The sequence below is a fragment of the Pyrgilauda ruficollis genome, unplaced genomic scaffold, assembly GCF_017590135.1.
Source record: "Pyrgilauda ruficollis isolate IOZ18807 unplaced genomic scaffold, ASM1759013v1 scaffold79, whole genome shotgun sequence".
Classification (NCBI taxonomy): Eukaryota; Metazoa; Chordata; class Aves; order Passeriformes; family Passeridae; genus Pyrgilauda; species Pyrgilauda ruficollis.
The window spans coordinates 3,844,947-3,872,631 of NW_024529821.1; the positions used below are offsets into that span (position 1 = coordinate 3,844,947).

Genomic DNA, 27,685 nt, shown 5'->3' on the forward strand with positions numbered 1-27,685 from the left:
GCCCCCTTCCTGGGCGCTCCAGCTGCTAGCGATTGGCTGGGGCGCGGCAGCAGCGGCGGGCTGTGATTGGCTGCGGCGGCGGCGGAGGCAGTTTCCGGAAGGGGCGGCGGGAGGAGGAGCGATATGGCGGCGGAGAGCGGAGCGGGGCCGCAGGAGATGATGGAGGGTGAGAGCCCGCCGGGGCTGCCTGGAGACTCGGGGTCGGGGTGGCGCGGCCGGCTGCTCCAGCGCCGCCTCTGTGCGGTGTGGCTGCCGGCTGCGCGCCGCGAGGGCTCGTGGGCCCTGCGGGGTCGCGCAGCCCCCGTGTGTCCAGCCCGAGGCCGGTGTCCGGCGGCCGGGCCCTGCCAGGGCCGGTGTGTGGCACCGCGGGGCGGGATGCCCGCGGGCTCCGTGGCCACAGGGACAAGGAGTGGGGTTGTGGAGATGGCCGTGACGTAAAAAGTAAAGATAACGAGAAGGAAGCCTTCAGGATGGCGCTGGTGTTCCTTAGTCCCCCGGTGAGACGAGAGGAAAGACTGAGCGGGGCCAGCGAGCAGCTTCTGCTGGCCCAGGCTCAGGGCGGCTGTGGCTCGGTGAACGTGAAGGGACCCGGCAGGCTGTTCTGGGGAGGTTGCTCTTATCTGCGAGGATTTTTTTTTTTATCGATGCCTTCACTTCTTCGTGTCATTGGTACTATTGTACATGATACTGATTAATTATTTATTTTTTTTAATTCTAAAAGCTCTTAAAATGTAATCGTTCTAATTCCATCTCCGTAATCTTTGGAATTGCACTTCATTGATCTAAGAAATTTCCTTTTTCCTCCAGTCTTCTTCCCAGATTGTTGGTTTTAGGAAGATGTGATGGGAGGAAAAAGTGCATCCAAAATCAAAGTAGAAACAAGGGGTAAGAGGCCTTTTATTTAAGACTAAACCTTTCATTTAGTTAACTTAGGATTTCTACTAACTGCCTAGTCGTTTATGTGAATCCTGGTTATTTTACCTGCCTGCTGCTGCTGCTGCCCCGTGCTGCCGGGAAAAGCCTAACTCTGCCTTTCTGTGTCTTGTGCAGTGGATAAGAGGATCGAGTCCGAGGAGTCTGGCGACGAGGAGGGGAGGAAGCAGGCGGTTCGCTTGGTGACAGAGCTGAGCCAGCAGAGCCTGCGGGATGAGCAGAACGGCGAGAACTCCGCAGGTACCGTGCGAGCCTCGGCACTCAGCGCTGCCTCCAGGAGCGGCGGCCGCGTGTGCGCAGCCTGCCGCAGCCCCTGGGCTCCTCCCGGGGTATCCATGGGAACCTGCCCCAGAGCCGTCCTCAATAAATCTGTAGCGTTGTCCTTGCTAGAATAAAGTTGCCTGCTTTTTATGGAACTGCTAGTATTAGAGCTTTGTTTTGTTTTGTTTTGTTTTTTTTTTCCCCCTTGTTTATTTACCCATCCGTGTTTCTCTTTGAAATATTTGATATCAAAATGCAGAGCGTCTTTATTCATGTTTTTCTTTTATGGAAATTTAGATAACTTCTAATGAAAATCTTTCCACATAAGGTATCATGAGGAGCTTTTCGTAATTCTGCCTTAGTTTATGTAGTTTTTTTTTGCCTACAGAATTCCCAGGTTCCTTTGGAAGGCAACCAAGACTATTTCTAGATGGCTTGAAGGAACCTGTCCCTTTTGTTGTTTTAATTTTTTTAAATTAAAACAGCATGTTTAAAATGGTCTAAGACATCTCAAAATTATGTGTTTGAATCCTCTTGGGTGTAGACTTTTCCTACTGATCCCACTGTTTGCACTAAAACATGGGGTAGAAATACTGACAGACTTTAAAGCCCGTGGATGTTTGATGGAAGGGTTTTCAGTGGCTTGCATGGAGCTTGTCAGAGCAGATCCATTTCTGCAGACCCTGTGTGGTGATTTCAGCTTTTGGTGCAGTCTGAAGCGTAACATCATCCTTTTGACAGAGATCTCCGTGTTATTATTATTGGGATACTGGAAGGGAAATAATGAAAGAAATTTTAGTTCTTGCAGCGGATCCCTGCTCGTCTTAACCTTGCACGTTGGGATTTGACAAAGTATCTTTCAAACTGATAAATTGTTACTGGAATTTTAAATCTCTTCCCATAACTAAATGCACTCTATATAGATCTAATTTGTTGCTGATAGTTTAAACCCCCTAAATATCACTAAAGAAATGCTCTTCCAGTCTTCATGGCTTTGCAGAGTGTGCATCCCAAGCGCTGTGCAGTTGATGGAACCGTGCAGATCAGACAGAGCTTTCCTTTGCCTGCCTGGAATCCTGAGTGTTTGCTCAGCTGCCATGATTTAGCTGTGTGTTGGAGGTTGTATTTTGCACATTGTTCCCCTGGGAGTTCTATGAAAGGAAATGCAGAAGTGATGTACTTTCACTCTAGTGAAAGCAAGAAAAGCACATTCAGATTTGTTTGCTGAATTACATTTGTGTACTGTTTAATATAATGACTGTATTGTTGCTTTTTCCAAACTGTAAGCATTGAAAAAACTAGGGCAGGAACCAAGCAGAGGAATAATTTTTGAACATTTGAAATACTTTCCACAGCCAGCTTTGAATTTCTCAGCTGAAAGGAAAATGATGAGTTTTCCACATTTTTTTCACAGAAGATCTTAAGTAGCTTGAACAGCTGAAATTTCAAATTCATCATTTAGCTAATTCTCTGAGGAATAGAGCCTCTGGTTAGAAATCATGTAACTGAGCTATTTATAATGTTCTTCATGCATATGCACTTAAAAAGTGTAGTTAGGCTTTTTGTTGATTGAAATGCTTGTGGTACTGTGAACTTACATAACTCAGTAATGACTGTTCCCACTGTGGAATTTGGGTTTTCTCAATGGTGGATTTTTTTCCACCTCTGCAAATGCATGTGGCTTGCAGGCATAGGTTACACAGAAATTCACTTAGGAAACTTCACTGCCAGAGTGATGGGATTTTTTCCACTGAGAAGTGTGGAGTAAAGCAATTTGCAAGGGAAATTGCAGTCCTGGCTGTAAAGTGCTTGTAGGAGGGTCAGTTTAGAGGTTTTTTTTATATCCAGTCACTTCATAAATAAAGTGACATATAAATGGCTGTAAATTTGCTAGAACCATTTTTCTCTTCTTTCTCCTTCCTTTTTTTTTTTTTTTTTTTTTTTTTTTTTTTTTTTTTTTTTTTTCTTTCTTTTTTTTTTTTTTTTTTTTTTTGGTTTTTTTTTCTGCTTTTGAGAGAAAATGTATTTTAACATTTTCCTACAAATACTTATTTACAGCTCATACCAGGCACACATCTCTCTCAGGCTGCTGAATGCTTTATACATAGTGCATAGACTTCATGGCAGTTGACTTTAGTACACAACAGCACTGCCTGTGTGTTCAGTTTTAAATTTATTTTAGTGAATTCAATGTGTATTCTGTGTGATTTGGTTTTGCAGCTTTGGATTTGAGTGCTGCTTTCCACACTGGCTATCATGAGAGGTCTCTCAAAGCCATATGTCAAAATTAAGAGGAGTCTCAGAACAGAGTATTTAACACATTACCTAAATCAAGTGTTTATAAATTAAAATATTCAAGCTTCCTAGCCAAACAAAGTCAATTGCTTGAATGGAGTTTTTTGCTAAAGATTTTTTTTCTTTACCAAGTATGTAATTGGCTTTACTGTTGGACAACTTTAAAGTCTCAAAGGACCTGAAACTCAAAAAGTTCCTTCACCATGGCCATTAAGTTACTGCCAGTATCACTCAATACCAGGGACATAATTTGGATTTTTCATGTGCTGTCTTAAATAACTGTTGTTCCAAAGCTGGGCACTGTTCCTGTGGGCTGTAAATTCTGCAAGGCTGCTTGTTTGGCTTGGAGCACTTCTCACTGAGAGTCTTTGCACCCAAGAAAGAGGCCGAAGAGGTACAGCCTTGATAGCAGCAGGGTGGGGTATCCCACTCCCTTGCTGGAGGGCAGAGCTCCTGATATGGGACTAAAGAAAAAAGCAGGTGTTGCTCATTGCTGAGAGGCACATACATGTGTGTCTGTCAATTTTTGGTGGCATTTCTAGCTTGCTGTTCAACATCCCCGAGACTACCAGCTCATTTTGCATTCCCAAAATATAATTTATGTTTCCTGCTATTTTGTACTATTAAAAAAAAAAAAATAAAAGAGGATTGCTTTTTCAGTCTTAACTTCTGTGAATCAGCTCAGTGAGTCTCTTTCCTGTTTAAATGTCCAGGCAAGAGCAACAGCCCAAATACAGGAAGGTCAGTGATGATCTGTGGACCACCAAAGCCTCGGAGCTGGATGGTGGCATTAAAAATGGTGATGCTGGTACTGTTTGTGCCTGCACTGCAACTTCCAAGGCCAAGCATTAGCAGGAAGAACACTCATTAAATAGGAGCACTTGACATTTACAGGGATTTAACCATTCTGGGCTGTGAAAACAGTCACTGCTGCTGGGTTAAGGGAATGAGCTTGCATACATGCAGGAGTTAGTGCAAAGCCTTTGGGATGGGACTGTAATTAAAGCTGCTTGGGTTTTTGGTAGCTTTGCACTCAGAGAAGCTTTGCACGTGAAGTAGAAAAAATTTTGCAAATCGTGTTGTAATTCAGTTTTGCAAAGCTGAATCAGACTTTGTTTTTCTTCAGAAATTGATGCACCAAATGGGAAAGAGCATGAATTATTCAGCATGAATTCTGCAGTAAATTTCCCTCCCTCGTGTGCTGTGGTAGAAGCACAGCAAATGCTGGGGTGTTTTCCAGAGCTGTAAAAGCACTTCCCAAGGAAATTCATGCAGTGGGATAAACAGTGTTGTCTGGCATAGTAGAGAGTTCAGCCAAACAAAGGAAGGGAGATCCATGCAAAAGTGTTGACAATAGTGACATACAGTGGCAGTGCTAATAAAAAAAAAACCCAAAACCTGAAGGGTGGGATTGTTGAGACGTTTGGTCATTCCTGGCCATCTCACCAGGCAGTTAGGATTCCTTCTTGGCAAGGTTTTATTATGTTGTCAGAGGAGCACAGGCACTCTCAGTGGGGTAGGTGTGAAGGAAAGGCATCCTGCCCACCCTTGAGCCTGCAGTTCCCAGCAGCCACACAGGCAGGTTGGGCTGCTCTGTGTGTGTTTTACATCTGAGCATGAAATCCTGCAGTAAAGAAAGGTTTATCCCTAACGAGCTCTCATGGTTTTAATGAAGCAGAATGTCTGAACTGTGCCTCTCATGTGGTTCTGCTCCTGAGGAGCATTTGCTCTCTGCATGGTGGCTGTTATCCTGCCTCAGGCTGTCTGCTACAGGAGCTTGTCATGTGTTTGCTTCTGCTGCAGGAGAAGCGGAGACACCAGTGGACATGGAGACTATTAGCCTGGACCCAGAGGCTGAGGTAAAGGCAGATTTTTGTCCTTACGGGCTTTATTCGGCAGGAAGCAAAGGTAGGCAAAGGCAAGTATTGAAACCTGATTCAAAGATCTCATTCTTCTGAAGGTGCTGGCTGCTGTGATCCTCCCCAGAGCTGATTCAGAGCCTTTAGACTAGAAGTAGAGGTGTTCTATTTTTCATCACTAGCTGAAACGTTCTGTTAGTACTTTAGAATTTTAAATGAAGCGTAGATGCACTGAAAGTGTGTCTGTGCTGCAAGAGGTACTGCTGGGCTGTGAGCTTCAGGGAGTCTGTTCAGAGAGCTGTTAGCTGCTGTGAGCTCTGTGGTTTGGAACAGGCACAGTGACTTAGCCAGCCCAGAGCCTTGGCATCAGCTACCTCGTGAGCCCGTTAGCAGCAGAGGGTTTGAGCTGCTTTTGAGGGTGGGGAAGTGCTCTCTTTCTCTTTGACTTTCAAATCTGGAGCATCTGGGGCTGAACAGCACAGATGGGAAGTGCCTCAGCTGATTGCCAGTGCAGAATTAACATTCACAAAACCACTGGTTATTCAAACTGTCAGTGACTCCTGCTCATCTGAGGCCTGGAACTGGAAATGGCAACTTGTGTTCTGGTTAAGCCCTAGCAAAGTAGGTAAGAGAACTTTAAGCAAAGCTTTATTTATGCAAGAATTTTTCCATCTCAATAAATTTCTGAGGATTTCTAATTTTGGTAATGCTCAGACTCAGGAAAGGGCTGCTGCATTATATGCAGTTGACAGGTTCAGGCAGTGTGTCTCAGTTGTGGTGGTAAAATCATGTGCCAAACCCATTTTACAAATGCTCTTGGAATGGAAGTTTTAATGAGCTACACATTTCGTAAGACTATGATTTCCTAGAACAAAGTACCAGGTTGATCTTTAAAGACCAGATTTGTTTTGAAACAACTGCTAAATCCCTCCATTTCTCTTTAAGGATGTTGACTTGAATCATTTCCGGATTGGGAAGATTGAAGGATTTGAGGTGCTCAAGAAAGTGAAGGTAACAGTCCTGGGGAATAGAGAATGCCTCTTGGAACTGGGGATTTTGTAGATCTAACCTCTAAGAGGACAGAGAGACAGCCTCTTCTTGGCTGAGATTTAGTGAGTTGCTTCATTTTTAGCTGGAAAAGGTAGTGTTTACCTATTTGTCTAGGAATAATAAAAATCTTGGGATTTTGCAAGTGTGTTTTGGAAGTGGATGAGAGGCAGTGCATCAGGGCACATCCTGGACTAGCACAGCAGACTGAACATTGAATAATGTGGGTGGCAAAGGATCTCAGTAAAGCCCTCAAAGCAGGCCCAGTTGGAATGTGTTGCTCCAGGCCTTCTCCAGTTAAGCTTTTGAGTATTTCCAAGGATGGAGATTTTGTATCCTCTCTGGGCTGCTGTTACTGTATCTGACCATTGTGGCTGAAAGATTTCCTTCTGTAGAACTGGAGCATACCAAGAAAAGATTGTATTAAAAAACCAAACAAAACCCCACAAGCCACTAACAACCCAACAAATTCCCAGCAGAACTTCATGGGGAACCCTCACCCACACCTTTCAGTCTGTAAGCCAGAAGGCATCACATGCATTCACACATAGCCATATTCCTGTTTCTTTTTAAACTTTTCCTCAACAATTTCCTCAACTTTTCCAGACTCTGTGTCTCCGTCAGAATTTGATTAAGCACATTGAGAACCTGGAGCAGTTGCAGACCTTGCGGGAGTTGGATCTCTATGACAATCAAATTCGGAAGATTGAGAACTTGGAGTCTCTGGTGGACCTTGAGTGAGTCCAGGGGAATCACCAGGATTAGTTTGGGGGTGGTTTGCTGCTCACTGTGTTACTCATGCTGTACTTAGTCCAGTGATTATCACCCAAGCCTCTCTCAGAATTTATTTTGCTGCTCTGTGAAGGATAATGTCTGTTCTGTATTGATATTCGACCTGTGCAGTACACAAATTTCATTATCCTGGAGCTGCCCAGGGACAGGCAGCTGGAAATGAGCCCTGTGCTGTGTGAGGCAGTGAGAATGGCTGGTGGCTGTAGCTTCCACTCAGGTGTGGGAGCTCTCAGGCTCCCTTTGCTCTTGCAGTGAGAGCTCTGAGTAACAGGTGTTTATTCCTGCAGAAATGACAAGAGATTTCAGGTAAGGTTTTTGGGGTTTTTTTGACGAGTGTTAGGGAAGGAGTAAGTACTCTTCCAAGTTTCTGAGTTTCTGGCACTTGCCTGGATCACTCTGGGGGTACATTACAAAACTGTTCCCCCTGGGGCAGGACTGGCCCACTTCTCACCATCACAATTGCTTCCTGCCCAGGGGATCCCTTGGCATGGTCCTGTCAGAGGCAGATCTTTCAGGCAGGTACCTTTCCTAAGGACAATGCAGATTGGCTTCCTCCCACTGTGGCAGCTCCATGGCTGGGCAAAATAGTGGCTGTCTTCTGCATGTGGCAGATGATTTTTTTTTTTCCTAACACACTACAGAAGTATTTTGAGAGTTTTATTTGTTGTGTTTTCTGATAAAAAGAAATTGCATTCATGACTTCAGCTTCAAGGCCTAGCAAATGCTTGATCTCTGCAGACGTGGAGGGAGATTCCCCACCAGTTTAAAAGTGCCTCTTTCAGAATGATCCCTGCCTGATGGACTGATGAGACCTTTGGTTTGTTTTGCCTCAGGGTCCTGGACATCTCCTTTAATGTTCTGCGACACATTGAAGGACTGGATCGGCTTACCCAGCTTAAAAAGCTCTTCCTTGTCAACAACAAAATCAGCAAAATTGAGAATTTGAGCAGCTTGCAGATGCTGCAGATGTTAGAGTTGGGGTCCAATCGAATTCGGGTAGGTTTGCTTGGAGAGATGTTGGCTGGAGAGTTTTCAGCTCTGTGCTGTGATATTGGCATTTTCTGAAAGTGCACTGCATTGACTTGGATTTGCAGTTTTGTTGGTTTTTATTGTTCCAGTCACTGCCTGTGCTTATTGCTGTGCATGCTGGAGCCTTTCATTATGCATTAGTGCCTGGCTGCTAAATCACCATTTGTGAGTTTTTGTCTTTAATGAACTCTTACGTCCCCTGTGTGTTTCCTTTTGCAGGTGATGGTTTCTTCTTGCTAGAGAGCCGAGCCTATCAAAAGTAGCAGTTGTTTTCTCTTACCTTGCTACAGGCTGGTGCTGAGTCCATGAAACCTATTGAAAAGAAAATGAGTTTGATCTGCAGGTGCAATTGACAGCCTGCTATGGCACTCAGTCTTGTTTAGGAAAAAAAATTTCTTGAGGCTTTGCTCTAGAATGCCTTTAAAACCTAAAATTTGGTACTGTACTGCTGATTGCTTTGGGGTTTTATTATGCAGATTGTGACTTTTTCAATTTAAAATCTCTGCCACTTACAGGAGAGCAGTTATGAGTAGTCTCTCCTGTCCCTAAGGTATGATTCATGTATTTTCTCAGTTCATAAGAGAACTGGTAAGACAGATGACACAAAAGACTTGCAACATGCAAAATAAGCTCTTTTTTTTAAAGCTTTTTTAATTACATGCTCTTTAGAAAATACTCATAGAAGATGAGTGCATTTCAATCAGTGTGGTCTGAGTTGGTGCTGCCCATTTATAGTCTCTGAGAAATTACTTGTTATCCTGAAAGATTAGGAAAAGATCAGTTTGTCCTCTTTGTTTCAGGACTTGTGGAAGAACACTTGTCTTTGTAGAAAAGAAGGAAACTTCATCTATTAAAAGCAGCCTTCTAAGGCAGAAATGTGTGCTGCATTTTTGAAGAGGAAAAATTTTGGTTTGCTCCTAAAGCCAGATTGGACTGAATTGTTTTCCAGGAATTTTTGCTTTGGAAATGAAATTATTTAGGGGGATAAATCTAGAGTGTGAGAACATCAGCCAGGTCAGATGAGGGATTAGGAACCTTAGAGTTTGCATAGGGTGGGGGAACAGGAGTTTTGGAGAGAAGCACTTGGCTTTTTTCAGAAGCACAGCAGGCTCAGCACACTGATCCTTGCATTACAGAAGTTGGGTTAAACAAAACTGTACTGTGTTCTGTATCTAAGCATCATTATCATCTGGAAAAAAAAAGAAATCCAGCTAGATTTCAGAATTGATACTTAGGCAGTACATTGTCAACAATGTTGTCAAGCCAAGGAATGTCTTTTTAACAGTGAGATTAGATTTATGTGTTTTCTCAGTGTTGAGCCTGAGCATATTAACAGAACAAACAAACAACAACAAAAAAACCTAAATTGTCACAGTATGAGTAACATAAGCTTCTTAAATTATTTTATTTTTGGTGGGTTTTTTTCTGTTTGTCTGTTAATTCTGTTCTGACTTCTTCAAGCAGCAGTGTTCTATGCTTCTAATTGCTTTATTGGAGTGAGTAACCTGTGACTTGGCACAAAGAAATCTCATGCTGCCTGGGGGTAGCTGGAACTCCTGGGCTGGTTTTCTCTTGGTTAGGGTGCTTTGGCTGTGTGTTTTACAGCTGGACATACCCTTAACTCTTTAGGGTACAAGCCTGTGGACTCTTCAGGCAGTGTTCTTGGCTCTGAGGTGCCTGATTGACTTCTTCCTTTGTATCAAAGCTGCTGCAGCTGGGTTGTTCTTGCCTACTCAAACCCCCCAGAGTGCCCTTACCTTGGAGTCCCTCATGACTTAGCACTTCTTGCTCTGTTTCTTTTGGGAAGCAGAACTTTATGCTTGAGCTGACATATTTAATGCTTTATTTCCTTAAAGCTGGACTGAGGCAGCTGTAATGTAAGCACTTCTTTACTTGTTCTTAGGTTTTGTCCCCTCATGTTCATCTGTTCCATTCCTCTCCCTGTACTGAGTCATCAGTATTTCCTCCTCAGGGCTGGAGAAGCTGCCAATGAGCAACAAATCTATAATTTTTCTTGCAAGGTCACAACAGGGCTAAGTCCGTAATCTAGAAGGGGGGTGAATGCAAATTTGAGCTGATTAACACTGTATGTTCAATCTTCTGGCAGCTGTGGGATAGAGGTTGAAAAGCTTCTTGCCTTTCCTGAGTGTCCATCTTCTCCTTCCTTGTGTTACTGCGTGCACAGGTGAACACCCAGAGTGATCCAGGTGGTGCTGGGACTCGGTGGCCTGGCTCCCCAGCATTGATTTGAAATTTTGGCAGCAAGAAGCATGTGGAAAAGCTGAGATGTCACAGCCTGCCTCAGCACAGTCACACAGCTCTGGGTGTGTCTGTGTCCATATTACTGTTTTTACTGTGAGCTGAAGTCTGGTTGTGAAGTCCTTTTTGCTTTTAACAGCATCTTGGTTTTTTAATTCAGAGGCTTTTCCCTGTGAAATACAAGTGTCTCCTTTTGTTTGCAGGAGCCTTTTGTAATCTTACCCTTTTCCCTTTTTTCCTGTTTTCACTCTTCTGTTCATGCTTTCTCCCTTCCTTTGTAATATCCTTGATGCTTCCCAGAAATCCTGATTTTTCTCTTCCTGAAGGCTGAGCTCAAGCTAAACTGGAGCAGTGTGTGTATTCTCCCAGCAGTGTGTATTTAAGAAGTGTGCATCACTCAGACTGCTGTGGGTGTGTTCTGCAGAAGCAAGGCTGTGTAGCCAGAAGTGAAATCCAGTATCACACACACCTGTGAGACAGCTAACTTGGCTTATGGCAGAGAAGCTGAACACTCACCTCCGTGTTATACAGTCACTGATGTGCAGGACTCAATTTACAAATTGTGTTCTTTCTTCCCAGGTTCTCTTGCCATTCACTAGTGGCAGCTTTTTTTTCCTTCACAAAGGAGTATCTTCTACCCAGGATACACCACGGGGTTATAATGTGGCTACAAGGTGACAGCCACGTCTCCCAGGTGGAGTTCTGCAGTAACACTGTCTCCTCTGGTCTTTTCACAGGTAATTGAAAACATTGACACCTTGGCTAACCTTGACAGTCTGTTCCTTGGAAAGAATAAAATCACCAAGCTCCAGAACCTGGATGCCCTGACAAACCTGACTGTGCTCAGTATACAGGTACTGCTTGTGTTCTGAAAGCCTTGAACCACCCTGTGAGATAGGATCAGCTCTTCTCATGGTTTGGGCCGGAAGGAGCCTTAAAGACCATCTTGTTCCAGCCCCTGAAACGGTCAGGACACCTTCCACCATCCCAGGCTGTGTCCCAGGCTCCCCCAGGGATCCAGGGGCAGCCACAGCTTCTCTGTGCCAGGCCCTCACCTCCCTCACAGAGGAGAATTTCTTCCTAACACCTAAATTAAACCCGTCTTCCTTCAGCTCAAGGCCATTCCCCCTTGTCCTGTTACTGCATACTCCTGTGAAAATCCCTCTCCAGCCTTCCTGTAAGCCCCCCATTAGCAGGTCTGCAGTGTCAGGGTCACACTCCTGTGCTGGAAGGAAGTGTGTTAATCTTTGTGTTGTCTTTTTTTTTATCCTTTCATGCTACTTGAGATTGACAGACACTGATAAAATTATAAAACAGCTGTTTGATTTTTAAGGAAGAAAGAAGAGGAAATTAGTGTTATCCCCTACTTCCTTCCTGAAACACTGTTTCCTAATGTGTTAACACCTAAAGTGTTATGCTGGTAGTCCTTACAGGGACAGTGGCTCAGAGTCACTGCCTTCTTTCTGAAGAAATGTGAATGAGCCTGTGCTGAATGCAATCTGTCCTTAGTGAGCTTTCAAACAGCTTCTTGCTTTTAAAAAAGGTGGAATAAAATACACTCAGCTAATTTCTTTCACTGCATCTCCTTATCCATGAGACAGTGCTTGTGCATTGTAGTAGCTCTTAAAGCTGCTGGCAAGCCACACTGACTGCCTGCTGTGGTACCTGTATGTGCCATTATTCTGCAGAACTTAAACAATTAGCTTTATGTCCTGCAAGAGTGCAGACAAGACAAGAGTGCAGTGTGATTAAGGTGGTGTAACTGCCTCTGACTTTCCCATTTGTAAAGACCTACAAAATGAACACTGTTCATGCACAGGCCTGCTGTTTCTTAAGGCACCAAGCCAAAAACTTTCAGGCTTTTGGTGGGAAGGTCAGAGTCTGATTCTTGCTGGAGGCTGGGACTCCCAGGGGACTTCCTCGTGCATCAGTGGTGCAGAGACAAACAGCTGAGCTCCCAAGGTCTGTGTGGGCCAAGCAGACTATTTCCCCTTCCCAGCCATACTTTAGAGAAAGGTTTTTCCCCAGTGAGTGCCATGGGTTTGGGTTTGTGTGGAGGGTGCTAAAGAGCCTGCTGCACTTGCAGAACAACCGTCTGACCAAGATTGAGGGGCTGCAGAGCCTGGTGAACCTGCGGGAGCTCTACCTGAGCCACAACGGCATCGAGGTCATCGAGGGACTGGAGAACAATGTGAGCCTTTGGCTGACTGTGCAGCACAATTGTTGCCCTGAGCTGCTTGTGTTAGTGGCTTTTCTGGAAGTTTTTGTTCCTCAGTTTCCCCAGTTCCTGGGTCTCTTGAGAGACCACAAATATCCAAGTGTTTGTTGTATGTTAAAGTGTCTCGTGTGGGTAAAGATCCTCCAGATATTCTGGAGCAGGATTATTTTTGTGACATGGGGAAGGGAGATGTGGTTGAAGCAGTAGCCTGGCTGATCCTGAGCCATGGGAAGGCTCCTGGACACAGCTGCTGCAGCCTTTCAGACAGCAGCTTGTAGATAACCATGAGTGCTTTTCAACAGGACAAAACTGGAGCTGGGAGTAAGAGAGGCCAGCTATAGCATGCAGCTTGCCTTCCTGCCAATGTACATATCTGTCTTTTTGGATGGGATGGATTTTGTGGAAGCCTGGATCATTTTCACTCTCACCCAGCAAAAGCTTTTCTAAAATTGTTGAGTTTCCTTCTGCTAAGAGTTTGTTCAGCTGTGCTGCTTAAGGGGACCCTTTGGATCTGATTTTTAATCCTCCTCTTAATGTACTTTGAGTAAAGCTCACTTTTTAGGAGCCCTTGGCTGGCAGTTGCCATCCAGCCAGTAACTGCCTTCATTTTTGTCACATGGGGGGGTCACTTTGTCACATCTGGGGGGTCAGTAGCCCAGCTTAATTGAAAGCAATCTTCCTTGTTCCATATAGGCAGCAAAAGTTGAGCTGAATGTGAGCAGCTGGCAATAACCTGTCTGCTCCTGACAGTTTCCAACTCTGGGCCTGGAAAAAGTGGCACAGAGAAGATGAAGGAAATCAGATCTAATATTTTTGTGTTTGCTTTGTCTAGAACAAACTCACAATGCTGGACATTGCAGCCAACAGAATTAAGAAGATCGAGAATATCAGCCACCTAACAGAGCTGCAGGAGTTCTGGGTAAGCACAGGCCAGAGCTGTTCTCCAAAATGTCTGTGCCACAGTGAGGGAAACCCTTCAGCTGGGCAGCATGTGGGCATGTGTGCCTTGGAGGGAACTCCCCTAGTTCTGGTGATCACTTTAAGGTCTGACAGTCTGGATAAGAGTGTGTGGTGGTTTTCCCTAGGGAAAGGGAAGAGCTTAAAGATTTCTTGCTGAGCTTTGCTGAGTGGTAAGGAGCCTGTCTCTGCCTAGGAAATGGGCTCTGCCTTCATGCTCAGGTTGGTTATGACACAGCCCCACATGTCCTGTTTCTGCAGCTCTTCCTTCTGTAAGTGAGCATGACAGTACCAGGGGAAGCAGAGAGCTTGTTCAGAGCAGGGTTGGTGTGTTTATGGTGTTATAAATATGAAGAAAATGAAACCAACTTCTGGTTCCATTCCTATGAGGCTGATAACAGCTTAGGATTGCTTTTATTTCTTTCTGGCACCCTGAATTGCTGAGCTCCTTGGCTTTCCTAGGTCAGGTCAGGAAATTCAGAGATGCCCTGTCCTGAAGCATCAGCACTGTGCCATGTTTGGGAGCTGTGCACAAACGTGCTCATGTGAAAGAATGGAGAAGCAGCAGCAGCTGTTCATGAGCTGGCCTGTGCTTCAGCTCTTGGAGAGTCTCTGCATTCAAGGCTGAGGAAAAGAGCTGTGCTGTACAAGGTCTGCCATTTGGAGTTATTTAAACTCTTGGTCAGATGCTGAGAGAAAAGGAGTGGAAAGCAGCTCCAAATGAAGCCCAGCTGGAGTCTGGAGCCCAGGCTCCTTAGATGGTGCTCCTCATCTTGCAGAGTGGCTGAGGAGCCCCCCAGCAGTGCTACCTGGCCATGCCTGTCTGCAGGGAGCTCTTTAAGGAGCAGGGCTGAGGAGAAGCCCATTTAGCTGCCCATTAATCTTGGGGCAGTAGAGGTGACAGTGCAGTGTGGCTGGTGTGGGGCCTGTCCTTATCCCGTGCAATTCCCTCCTGTTTCCCTCTTTGCTGTTGCTGTGCTTACAGGAGGTGTCTGCACTGGTTGCAGTTGTGCTGAAAGGAGAGGCCAGAGCTGAACTTGGCTGGATTCCTTTGCAAAAACACCAGTGTGTTTGGAGTCCTTTGTCAGAGCAGAGTGCTGGCCAAGATCTCTTAGCTGAGCACAGAAAATGCCTCCTGGCTTTGTTCCAGCCTTCCAACACTATGTTTAAAAAAATTGATTTGTTTGAAAAGGAGCAGGGCAGAATTTTCAATGGAAACCAGTGTTGTATCTCCCAATTTATATTTTTTTTTCACTGACTGCACAACTGAAGCCACATAACAATGTCCTTTAACACTTTAAGTAAACAGAATTCAAAATCCTATCCACTGTGATAGTCTTCTAGCAGTTTCCCAGTAGCACATCCCCAGTGGAGGGACTGAGATACCTGCAAGTTGAGTGACTTGGCTGAAGTAACATTGTGATGAGCTGTAGCAGAATGAGGCAATCCAGTGAGTTTTTTTATATTTTATGTGAAGGTGGCATTGCTGCAGTGACTCTGTATCCAAAAGCAAAAGGTGCTGTTGTCTCAGGGCTGGGCAGCATGGGGCCACCTTGCAGCTTTGCTTCCTTGCTGGACAGCTGAAGCACTCATTCCTTTGTGTGCAATTGCTGAGCCAACAATGAGGCAGGAGAAGAACCCAAATCAGAGAGCTTGGCATTTCCTCTGGAGTGTAGAAGCAGTTTTTGCAGGGAAATTTATGTAGAGGGGAGAGGAAAATGTTGCTTTTCTTGTCAGTTTGGGACGTTTTTTAATGTGTCCTGAGAAGTCATTAAAGATGGGTGTCACAGTGGAAATAAATGATGATATAACAATTTCCAGCCCATAAATGCACGGTGGAGAGGGAGATGGTGCAGAGACTGGCCTGCTGCCTTGCAGGGTCTCTCCTGGCACACTGTTGGCCTGGATCTGCTCTCTGAAGGGTGGGGCATCTGCCCAGCAGCCAGGACAGCCTGGGGGGTTGGGTTAGTGCTGAGGCCTGGCATGTGAGACAGGAGAGCTCATCTCAGGGCTGCCAGGGCAAGAAGGATCTCGTGGAGGAGGAGTTTGTGAGCGGTGGTGCCCTGGTAGCAGTGGCGCAGCACCATGACTGCTCTCCTTTTCTGGGGGTCCCTGTGGGCGTGAACGGGCCTGTGTGTGCTCTGCAGATGAATGACAACCTCGTAGAGAGCTGGAGCGACCTGGATGAGCTGAAAGGAGCCAAGAACTTGGAGACTGTGTACCTGGAGAGAAACCCCCTGCAGAAGGACCCCCAGTACCGGCGCAAAATCATGCTGGCCCTCCCGACTGTGCGGCAGATCGACGCCACCTTCGTTCGATTCTGAGCCTCCTGCTGCCCTCTCTCCCCTGCCCTCCTCCAAGAAATGTCCCAGCAGGGTTTTTTATCCACTCACCACTCCCCAGGTCTTCAGTACACTGACACACACAGGGCAAAAAGTCAACAAAAAGCACTGAAACCAGGTCTCGTGTACAATGCACTCATTGTTTTTGAAATGTTGTTATAATTATTATTAAATCTTAACACAGAGCCTTCAGTGTGCCTGTGGTTTTTATTTCATGGGGGAGGTTTTACCAGAAGGTGTTTGCAGCAGGCTGAAGCCATGGGAGCCACTTGCTGACCACTGGTGACTCTGTGACACACGTTCAGGTTAGGAATGTCCTCACAAACACCACCTCCGGATCAAGGCTCAGCAGTGGTGTGAAAAAAGGTGAAAAAAGATCTGACCCAGGTTAGTTACCGGGTATACCTGGTGGTACAACATGGGGCTGCAGGGGGAGTAGCCCTTTTGTATTCATGTTTTTAAACACAGCTACAAGCTCATGAAGGGACTGGGGACAAGCTGGTGTTAATATATTAACAGGGTTTGGTAACACTTTTTTGCAGACAGTGTTTGCCATCAGAAAATCTGAATCACATCCTGCTTCTACTGAAGATGGCAGTGTGGTATTGCTGTCCCTTTGCACCTGTGTTTGATCTGGGCCCTTGAAGTGCATCTCTGCAGCAGTTGAAAAGCCCTGGGAAGCACTCATCCTACTCAGGTGCTCCAGCCCTTCCCTTTCATGAGACAGATGCAGTTCTCAGTCCTGTTACTGAACTCTCCCAGCTTCCTGTTTCCCATTAGGAACACCCGGGTGAAGTGGCTGGAGCCCTCTCCAGAGCAGGCACAGCCTTCCCTCAGCTCCTTCTTTCACTCACAAGACAATGCCCAGCCCCACCAGAGCACCAAGTCCTGGAGGAGAGAGACAGGACAAACGTGGCTTTGGGTTCCATCATGAGATCCCTTTCCTTGCCTCAGACTTGGTCCTGGTGTGGGAAACCATCCCCCAAGAGCTGAGCTGGCAACAGGACTGTGAGAACAGGGACTTGCAGGAGAGATCTGCTGCCATCCACAGGACCTGGAGGAAGAAACTTCTGGACCAGCTTCACTCTGCTGGGATTCACATAGAGAAGGTACCCAGTGATCTGACTCCAGATTTCTATCCCCTTGTGGTAAATCCAGCCTTGATTTATGGATTGGTGGATCCAGGGCAGGATATGCCCTGCCGTGGGGGCCTCCTCCAGGAGTGGAAGCAGGGGTGGATGTGTTTGTGTTCATCTCCTGGGTCAGCTCTGCCAGGCTGATCCACACAGCACAGTCACCCCAGTGCTGCCCACACAAACAGCTACAGGTGCCAGCAGCCTTATCTGTTATCTGTTACCTTTTACCTTTTATCTTCTGCTGGAGTCACCTTCTCCCCACAGCACATGACTCCTCTGGGGAAGGTGGTGCTGAAGGCACCCTGGAGCTACTGTGCAGCAGCTCCAGCTCCAGGTGCCTCTGCAGGTGAGGGGCTGCTGTCCCCAAGCTTGCAGGGGAAGGGGACAGTGCCCCAGAGCTCCTGGCTGTCCCACTCTGCACCAGCAGCTGCATTTCTCTGGGGCTCTGATGGCATTTGCAGCCTCCTTGCTTTCCAGGGGACCTGGTGACTGCCAGTCACCGCTCCTGTCCCATGGACAGCTGTGGGATCTCACTCCTTTTTGCTTCTGAGCTTCTCCTCCAGAGCCCCATCCCTTCTTTCTTTGGCTCTGAAAAGCAGGTTCCTGGGTCTTTGAGTAGGGCTAAATGTTGTGTTGGTGAGGGTCCCAGGACGAGGGAAGAGATGAATCTGACTCCATATTCTTAGAAGGCTGATCTATTCTGTTCTGTTCTATTCTATTCTAAATTATATACTAAAACTATACTGAACTATAGTGAAGGCTAGAAAATGAATAATAAAAATGTGACTTCTCAGAGCCTCGACACAGCTGGCTTTGATTGGTCAATAAGTAAAAACAATCAAACATGCACCTGCCACATTCCAAAGCAGCAAACACAGGAGAAAAGAATCAGATAATTATTTACATTTTTCTCTGAGGTTTCTCAGCTTCCCAGGAGAAGAAATCCTGGTGAAGGGATTTTTCAGGAAATATCGTGGTGACAGCTAAAGGACAGGGGAGTGCTGCTCCCACATGGGCAAGGAGCACTGAGGCAGGGGGACTGACCCACCAGGGAGTGGGAGCACTCACCTGGCCACAGCACCCCTGCGACTGAGGCAGTGCCAACTGGTTTGGGCTAACTGGTGCCAGTCTGGGACCCTCATCAGCCCTTTTGTCTCACCTTGGCAAGCAGGAAGAGGCTCTGTGTGAACCAGATGAGCCCTTCTTTCCCTGGGCTGCTCTGGGTGCACTCCTGGGCTCAGAGCCTGGGGTGTCCCCTCACAACTCTGCCGTGGCTCCTGCAGCTTTGTTGGCTGTCCCACAAACTACCTGAGCTCTCTGGGGATCCCAGTGAGGGCTGAGTGCCAGCTGGGACAGACCAGCCCCTGCATGGGCAGTTCCTGCTGGTGTGTGCTGTGGGAATGCCTTCTCATGCTGGGGTGCCTTCTCCCTGTGCCAGCAGGCTGAGAGCCCCCTGTCCCTGCAGGGAGCCCAAGGGGATGCCACAGAGCTGGCACAGGAGCTGCTGGCATCACGGTGGGGAAGCAGATCAGCACCAAGGTGCAGGAGGTGGCCATGCTGTGAGTGTGCCCTGGCTTGTCAGGGCTGTCACACATCCCTGAGCTCACACAGGATGCCAAGGGCATGTTCAGTAGCAGAGGACATGGTGGTCCTTCTTTGGCTCCTCCAGAGAGCTGAAGTGCTGGTGGCAAAAGCAGAAGCTCCTCTCAACAAAGGAGGAGGATGAGGAGGGGCAGTCAGCCCTGGTGGAGCAGGCACACAGGGCTGTGGGTTCAAAGGGCTGCTTGATGAATTCCTGGGGATGGATAGGGACTGGCCTCGGGCTGGGGAGTGCTGAGGGGTGCTGGGAGAGAGAAAGCTGGTGTGGAGAGGCAGGAACTGCAGGAGTCCCCCAGAGGAAGGAGCTTTCACCCTGAGCAAGCTGCAGGGAGAAGGGCTGCCCCAATCCCCACAGGATGGGGCTGTGAAATGCTGCAGTTGATGCTGTCATCTCAGTCTGTCCCTCCCTCACAGCTCCTCGTCCTCTCTTTCTCCTAGTCCTGCAGTTTGGCTTCATCACCATCTTCGTGGCAGCCTGTCCCCTGGCACCCCTCCTCACCCTGCTGAGCAACAGGGTGGAGATGTGCCTGGATGCCCACAAGTGCACCTGTGAGCAGCCTGTGGCTGAGCGGGCATGGGGCCTTGGCACCTGGCTCTCCACCCTGCAGGTCAGCACCCACCTGGGCAGCGGGGTGTGAGGGGGCTGCACGTGGAGTAAGGGAATTGGGGAGAACTCGTTTGGGTGTTGCAGGATGCAGCACGGTGAGGGGAGCAGCAGTGCTCAGGGTGGGTCTGCCTGTGCAGAAGGTGCAGCTCCAGCCATGGGCAGTGGGCAGCTGTCATGCTCTTGCTTGGCAATAATTGGGGAAAGAGAACAGCTGTCTGCTGTCCCAGACCAGTGTCATGTCTGGTTTGGCAGGCTGAGGGCAAGGAGAAGCAGAAAACCACCCCAGAAGCACAGGGCATGAAGGAGGGTGGGAATGGGGTGTCCCCCAGCTGCAGGATCTGCTGGTGCACATCTCCCTGCTTCAAGGCCTTCCTCATAGCCTTCATCTCTGATTTCTGCCCCATGCATACTACAGGTACATCCATAGCAGCAGCCTGCACGTGAACTTCACCTTGGTGCACCACGGGACTTTGTCCTGCAGAGCAAAGCCCATGCAGGTGGGACCCTGCTCCTGCCTCGGCTGGCTCCTCCTTCCTCAGGTTGGGATTTTGCCTTTCTCTGCCTCTGCCACAGCAAATATTTCGTTTAGCAGAGCGACTTTTAGCCAGGTCCACGTTGTCCACCCACTTCCTTGAGGTCCTGGGGGCCCCCACTCTTGCCAGGGCTGAGCGTGGCTGGACATGTCAGTGTGCAGTGGTGGGGAGGGTCACTGGACACCGCTGTGGAGGGAGGGGCTTTTGTGAGGAATAAACTCCCTCAGGGCTGGGTTACCTGTGACTTAGGTCCCAGCAGAAGCTGGCTGAGGGCCGGTCCTGCTGTGCTCTGGCATGCCAGGCTGGGAGCAGGAGGAGCTGCTCGGGAGTTCAGTCAGTACCTGCTGCACTTTGCTCCCTCGGTTAGGAGCATTCAGGGATGGCAGCCTGCCTGCCCGTGGCTGACTGGCAGCTGCTGGCCGTATGCTCGGGTTTCATCATCCCCTTTGAGGTGCCAGCTGCTGAGCCCAACTGGGCGGCCCAGGGTGTGGTGCTGGGGCAAGGGTAAGGACTCACCACACCTCCCATCCACTTCCAGCATCTGGGTTTCCTTACTGGATGTGTGACTGCACGGCTGGTGCCTGACATGCACGAGGCTGTGGAGGTTAAGATGAAGTGTGAACAGTACCTGGCCAAAGAGGCTCAGGCTGCAGAGTAGCTGAGCAAGAGGGACCATGGCTGATGCCTCCCCTTCCTGACACCAGCAGTGTCCCTGGCAGCAGCTGCCTGGAGGCAAGCAGGTTCTTATTCCCCGACAAGGGATGGGGAAAGCCCCCAGCCCTTTCCTGCTCTCACCCCCTTCCTTCGACCCACCACTTGCCATGTGAGTCCCACCCCTTCAAGGGCAAGGCCACAGCAAAGGCTCAGGTGTGCAAACTTGAAGTCCTTGAATCCCTGGCTAAACTCAGCCCAGCATGGGCTGTCTTGGATCTCACCCCACCAGCAGAAATAATATCCACCACACTCCAAGCTGTTTCAGGTTTTATTTTAGAATTTATAAAATTCCAGTGTCATCCATACTCATGAGCCTTTTTACATGTTTGCATATAGTCTCCAAATTCCAAAGTTAAGGCCAAGGGATCATTGCTATGGAAACGTACAATATGGAAGACGTCAAAGAGAAGAAATGGACACATGCCACAGTCTGCTGCGGAAGGAGGGTGCTGGGGGGACAGTACTAGGTACAATCACTTCATGACCTTCTTTAGAGTGGAAGGTTGGGCTGTGGGGCATGAGCCCAAGGCAGTGGGTGCCCTGGATGTAACTCAAGCCTTGCTGTGCAACTGGTGAGGGCACGGGGGAATAAAGAGGAGGGGGTGATAGACGTGGATGCAGGGCAGACCTAAGCTACAGGGTATTAACCATTTTCTGACAGACGCAGATGGGAAGGTACCACCCTAGTTCCCCTTCTCCCGTGCTGGAGGCAAGGCCACCCTGTTCTTCAGGGGCAACCAGGCACCCCACAACGGGCTACGTTCTGTTTCACTTGGTTCTCAGACTAAAGGAGAGCGCTGTGAGGTTTTGGTTTGACTTCTGCATAGCAGTCTCTGCCAAGAAGAGCTGGCGCAGGAAGGAAAAGCATCGGCATGTTCAGCCTGTCCCGAGGAGGGAAGGCAAGGCAGCTGGGCTCAGCCTGCCACAGTTGTGCTCTGTCAGCAGCACTAGACAAGAGAGGCTAGGGACTCCTGCTTGTCCAAGAGCTGAAGCAGCTGGGACAGAGGAATGGCTCAGACTACAAGCTCTGTAGGACCAGTGCAGGGAAGTGGGGGCACACAAAAAGCCCACGCTACATGCCTCCCTCCATGAAGACATGGTTTTCCTCTTGCTAGAGGAGCCCAGACAACACCCTTTGAGCAAGCTGTGGCAGGGCCCAGGTGCAAGAGACCCAGAGTACAGATCATGGATCACCCTCTACCACATGATGGAGGTCTCAGGAGGGCTCAGCACACACATCAACCCCCAATGCTGTCAGAGCAGCAGAAGCCTGGCTCACACAACCTCTGCAGCCCAGGGCTAGGGCACAGCTGCAGCCACGGCCCTGGGGCCAAGCCCTGTGCTAGCTCAGCATGCAGTCCTATGGATTCACAGCCTGCCTCAGCACCACCATGCTCTGCTTCCCTCTGGAGCAGCTCTCACAGCTGTGCCAAGACACAAGGCTCCTCTTGCTTCTCCTCCACGCTTCTGCTATGGCTGCCCAGGTGACAGCTGGAGTAACTGCTAACCCACGACCATCGAGAGGCCCCCATCATACTGCTGTTTGAGGTAGAAAGAAGGCAACAGGAACGGTGTGACTGCCGCAGCACTAACAGCGAGCCACAGCTTCTCCAGGCTGTGTCCCACCAGCTGCTCCTGAGCCACGTCCCCGTAGCCACCTCGGCCGAGCCAAACCTGTCCCATCCGGCCACACTGCCATGTGCTGGCTCTCCTGCCTGCTCACACTGCTGGGCAGGGGGAACAAGGAGCAGGGTCTGTCATCAAGCACTGGAAGACTGGTCGAGTGGGCAGGCTGGGGCTGTGCTTGGTGCGGCGCAGGGACGCGCGCTCGCGGGTGTTTTCCTGACCAGAGTAGCCATATGTTGTTCTGGCCCCTTCCATCTCTGTTGTCTCTACAGCCTATTGAAGGTTTTGTTTCTTTAAAAAGCAGGTTTCTGACCTTATAGATTATTTGAAGCTCTCTCCCCACAGTCAGCTATCAGCATTAAATGAATTTTTGGCAGTTAAAAGGAAAAAAAGTTGATTGCACTCTACAAAGGTAAGGTAAGGCCTGGGATAAACACAAAGGAAAGAGGGCAAACGTTTTGGCTTTAGAAAGTCAAGGAAATTTATTTCCTGAGGTCATGAGACAGGAAGTAGATTCCTAGCCACAGTAAAGGAGGTCTCCTAATGAAGGCGAGAATGCCTAGTCAGACATGCTCAAGAGAGCAGATTGCTCTGCTAGCGCTTGGGAAGCTGCAAATCTTAGCCACTTGGAGTCAATTATGAAGTTTCTAACAAAAACACACACATTTAGTGTTTGAATCTGAGTGGAAGTCTTGTTCCAAAGGAGGAAAGAATATCCATCAAGAGATGAGGGTGGGTCCTAGACACGGTGATAGCTGAGGGGAGCAGGATGGGGTCTAGCACTCCAGACACCATTAGGAGACCTCTTGGGACAATTGATTTGTGCTCCAGCCGCTGGGTCAGATTTCAGACAGGAAGTATTTGTGGCAGGTTAGTGTCAGGTCAGCGGGCTGGAGGAGTTTCTGCTTCCAGGTCATTATCGTTTGGGTCCCCAGGGAAGAGTCTTGGGGGCCACTTGAGCCCCAAAGCTGGGGAAGTCTTCAGAACTGCTCATATCAGGGGCCTAGAGCAAACAAAAAGGGAACAAGTTAAGCTCCTGCTCTGCTGTGAACTTACATGCTGAGGCCCTGAGCTAAGCAGCATCGTTGATATCCCAGGAGGAGAGACAATGGGGAACGGACAAAAAGGATCATTGTGGCCCCAGGACATCTAGAGGTGACATTGAGGAGGGTGCAGATAAGGTGCAAAGGGCTCCAAGGGTCCCAGCTCGGTAACACTGGAGCAGGGTCAGGCCGGCCCTGCAGCAGCAGCAGGACAGCTGAGGATGAGCTGCCACATGTCCCAACTCAGAGCTGCAAACACTGAGCCAGTTCTGTGCTGCAGCATGAGTCTCAAGTCCCAGGCCCTACCCTTACCCCTAAAAATAACACAACCTGGCAGGACACTTTCTGGTAAGGATCCCCCATTCCCCAACAGCTCCACACTGATGTAGCCAGAGTGACAAGACCCTGGGAAAGTGTTTTGGAAGCTGGACAGGACAGCCCAGGCCTGTGCTCAGGCCACAAAGAGCAGCTAAAAGCTACTTTCTCTGTCACCAGGGAGAGGCTGCTGTGTCCCCAGCACAGACAGAAGTGTCCCCACGCTCTGTGCCCCCAGCCTGCAGCACAAGCAGCACTCACCTTCTCGTTGTTGACGGTGGCCCAGGGGGCATCTCTCACCACAAAGCCCTTGGAGGGGGCCTTGGACTCTTCATGTGAGGAGGGCTTCATGTACACCTGCATTGCCTCGTTGTCCACCACATCTGCAAGCTGCAGTAACACAACCAGTGAGGGGGGATCTGGATAGCTCCTCAAACTGGAATAAAATGTCCACCCCTCCATCTCACCACATTGCAACCTGTTCAAGCTCACCAGCCTGTTCTACAATGACCAAAAATGATGTGTCTGCACTAGTCTGAGGGCCACAACTTTTAACTGGTGCAGGCTGCTACAAGGCAAGAACATGGACATCCTGGGGTGTCCCAGCATTCTCATTCACTGTCCTCTCCTGGACAGAGGGGGCAGTCCATCTGGTTTGAGGGACAGCTGCAGTGGAAGCTGGCAGCCACCTGCACAGGGCTCAATTTCTCTCATGCAGTGGAAGAAAATACCATGTGAACATAGCTCAGACATCCAGCTCTGTGGCAGGGGAAGCTCTTCCTAAGCCCCATCACAGATTTGCTGAACACTTACATATTCCTCCTCCAAGTTCAGGATGTGATCAATAGCTTCTTCTACATTCTCAGGGAGTCCTGTCACAGTCACACAGTTGGGGTCAGGAGCCCCACTCTGGGGAAAGCGAATATCCACCTGTAACACAAGGAACAGCACAACACTTTTACCTGCACATCTGAAATGCCAGAGACTCCCTATGACCCTTGTCACTGGAATCACAAATCAGTCACTGATGCCCTAATTATTGTCTGTTCACAGCCACAAGTCTGTTTTAGACCTCCACAGCTCAGACACTGAGGGGTGAGCAGGTATACAGCTGGCCCCAAAGCTTGCCCAGCTTCCTGTGGAGGAAAGCAGAGCAGTCTGTAGTAAAGACTCAATTTCCAGCAGCCCCTCTCACTCCCAGAGGCTCACTGTTTTCTGGGCAGCTCCTGCAGCACAGGCAGGAGAGGGGCTGCATTTCCAGACAGTGTCCTCACACTGCTGCAAGCATTTTTACCACTGATCCATCACCACAAAGCACAATGAGCTTTCTGTGTTTGCCACAGAATAATCCTGGCTGACAATGGCTTTATAGAGCTGGCCTAGTGCACCCCATGCACAAGCACTGTGCTCTCTCACACCCTGCCTTCCAGATGGGTGCCAGAAATCTAAACAAGACAGCACCAAACCCAAAGGGTGCTCACTTGGGAACCGGTTTGTTTCAATAACTGAGCCCAGCCAAAATGCAAGTCCTCAAAATCCCATCCCTCAGTATTCACATTCACTGCTGGCCCTGCAGTAAAGCCTGCTGCTAATGCCATATGCTATCAGGGCAGAGCTTCCTGACCTTCCCAGAGCCAGCCAACTTTGCCACATCCACAGCCCTGAGAATACACCATGATTCCCAGAGTCAAGGGGATCCACAGTGGCCTAGAGGAAAGCCAGAAGAATTCCCTCAATTAAGCTCAAAGTAGGTGGGGGGTCTGGGGACAGCCTCCTGGCAGAGCCTCCCAGCAAGAGGCCTGGCTGCCCACTTCCAGTAATCAGAGTAGTTGACATACACACCTCCTCCTCTCTCTCAAGGTCATCTGGAACCCTGTCTGCAAGAAACTCAACAAAAGGGCTCCACAGAGGGACAGAACTCAGTGCTGCTTGCAGAGCTAATCCAGAGCACCAAGGAGCATTTCCAGGTTCCACTTTAGTCTGGGTTCCAGCAAAACAGTAAAAGCTCCTGGCCCGGCTCCCAGAGAAACATGACTTAGAGCTGAGGTGGTGTGGGGATGCTTCAGCTGGTGTCTGACTATGGTGTCTGGACAGCCCAGGTGGGTGCCCTGGGCCAGGGATGCTGCTCATAAGCTGGTGGAGTTGAAGGTGAGCAGGGCAGCACTGGCTTTTCTTTCATGTCTATTCTAGCTGAAGATGCTGAGCAGGCACAAGACACAAGAACCATAAGATGTGAGCCTCATTCAGCACCAGGCTGTCTCCACAGGAGAACGTGGCTGCCCAGGCCCAGCCTGACCCATGTGGCATTGTCCCAGTGCTCACCTTGAACTCATCCATGATTTTGCGGATGGCTTTTCCACGTGCACCAATGATGCGTGCGTGAACACGATGGTCCAGAGTCACATCCTCGGACACCATCTGCTCCAGCTCGCCAACGATCTTCATGATGGCATCCCGGGCAGCCTCGGCGTTCTTCTCATAGCCAGTAATGGTGATCTGGTCCTGGGCCTGGGGCACAGACATGTGTGAGACACCAAGCTCATAAGCAGCTGAGCAAGCTTTCTCCCTGCTAATCCCCTTCACCATCCACCTTATCCAAAGGCAGCGGAGAGAGTTCAGAGCTTTCAAGAAGAGGCTCAGAGACAACCACTAGCCATCCTTGCACTCTGATCTCTCACCTGGCTTTCATCATCCTTGTCAGGGAACTGGATGTTGACCTCATGCTCTGTGCGTATCTGGGTGATCACTGCTCCCTTCCGCCCAATGATTTTAGGGTGATACTTGGGATCTACAGTGACTGTCAGTTTGAAGCTCCGCAAGGCCTGGAACAACAGAAGCAGAGTGAGAGCAAGGAACACGCCATGGCAGTTCCAGTGATGTCCACTTAAGTCACAGCATCTCCTTCTGGCTTCTGAGATGCATGGAACAGATTTTGCAGGGCCATGCTTGAGCACCCAAGCCATCCATCCACTGGAGCATTGTGCTTTCACTAAGTTCAGAGGGAAACTGCAAAGAGCAAACAACCACCCAACTCATCCCCTAACCTATTATTCAGAGCTGCGATAAGGATTCAGTGAGGACAGGTAGAGAGAGACTGGCAGCACAGTGAGGTTCCCACCCACCAGTGTCTCAAAAGTACATGAAGGTGCGAGAGAGACCTGGACAGCCCAAAGTTACATTCCCAAACTCTCCTGTCAGTTCAGGGTAAATAAGCTACCTTTGAGTAAACCATTTATGACCATTCCATGCCCACAGAGCAGCTAAGTGTGTTCCTAAAAGACGAGGTGTTCCAGGAGTCTGCACCCAGAGGCTGAAACCATCTTTGGCTGGAAGGAAGAAGAACAGGCACAGGCCTTACCCGATCCTCTTGTTCAGCTTGCAGCTCCTTCACTCTTTCCAGGAGCCCAACCTTGGCACGGTCCAGGTTGGTAGCCAGCCCAGTGATTGTGATGATATCTGACTGCAGCTCAGGAGCAGGCACCTGGATGTTCACCTGAGTAACAAGTAGCAATTATAATTTTGTATCACTGCTCATTCTGTATCACTTGTGATGCCTCGGACTGCAAGCTGGCACCAAGACCAGCTCCCACCCAGGCAGCCTAAAAACCACAGAATGGCTGAGGTTGTAAAGGACACCTGCAGAGATGGCTCTGCAGGTCATCAAGCTGGGCCACCTGGAGCCAGTTGCCTGGGACCATTTCTAGATGGTTTTTGAACTGAATTCTGTTTCACCAGCCCCTGTGCTGGCCTCGAGAGGCCAGGAAACAAATATATGTTCAACAACACTGACTGCAGCCAACCTGCATCAGCCCCGGAGGCTCTGGAGAATTCTCCTGAATGGGTAGGCACAGCAGAGCTGTTTCCCAGGGCCCAGGAGGAAAACAACTCTCACACTGATGAGGAATCCCTGCAGACACCAAACAAGTCATGCAACACTCACAACATCAACACTGACTGTACTGTTTCAGCACGAAACCTACCAAGACCTGGATCCAGGGTCCAAAACACCCAGGGATCATTTTCCTGCTATGGAACCTTGGATTCCACGGCAGACCTGAGTATGTTGTAACTGTCCAAACCCCCAACACAGTCACTTACAGATTCTCCAGGACAGAGGAGA

At 48.8% G+C, this 27,685-nt stretch overlaps 2 protein-coding genes across 6 annotated transcripts in view; one reads left to right on the forward strand and one right to left on the reverse strand.

Moving 5' to 3' along the window:
- The first annotated feature begins 44 nt into the window (after positions 1–44).
- PPP1R7 (protein phosphatase 1 regulatory subunit 7) lies at positions 45–16,177 on the forward strand. Of its 2 annotated transcripts, XM_041486898.1 has the most exons (11): positions 45–166; positions 808–885; positions 1,051–1,173; positions 5,293–5,348; positions 6,294–6,359; positions 7,002–7,132; positions 8,021–8,183; positions 11,213–11,329; positions 12,562–12,666; positions 13,526–13,612; positions 15,798–16,177. In XM_041486898.1, exons 2-11 carry the CDS (start codon positions 843–845, stop codon positions 15,972–15,974), a joined length of 1,068 nt encoding a protein of 355 aa, XP_041342832.1. In that variant the 5' UTR covers positions 45–166; positions 808–842; the 3' UTR covers positions 15,975–16,177. The 2 variants fall into 2 exon arrangements, with proteins under 2 accessions (XP_041342832.1, XP_041342833.1); XM_041486899.1 differs by lacking the exon at positions 808–885 and having other exon boundaries at positions 76–166.
- A 4,659-nt stretch (positions 16,178–20,836) lies between these two features.
- The window catches only part of LOC121364091 (high density lipoprotein binding protein), a 38,730-nt gene continuing 31,881 nt past the window's right edge, over positions 20,837–27,685 (reverse strand). For all 4 annotated transcript variants that reach the window (XM_041487064.1, XM_041487068.1, XM_041487065.1 and 1 more), the window contains exons 23-28: positions 26,924–27,058; positions 26,244–26,387; positions 25,888–26,073; positions 24,379–24,495; positions 23,827–23,955; positions 20,837–23,210 (exon numbers count right to left, since the gene is read on the reverse strand). In XM_041487064.1, the coding sequence (XP_041342998.1) occupies positions 23,124–23,210; positions 23,827–23,955; positions 24,379–24,495; positions 25,888–26,073; positions 26,244–26,387; positions 26,924–27,058 (798 nt within the window). In that variant the 3' untranslated portion in view covers positions 20,837–23,123. The remainder of the gene's footprint in view (positions 23,211–23,826; positions 23,956–24,378; positions 24,496–25,887; positions 26,074–26,243; positions 26,388–26,923; positions 27,059–27,685) is intronic.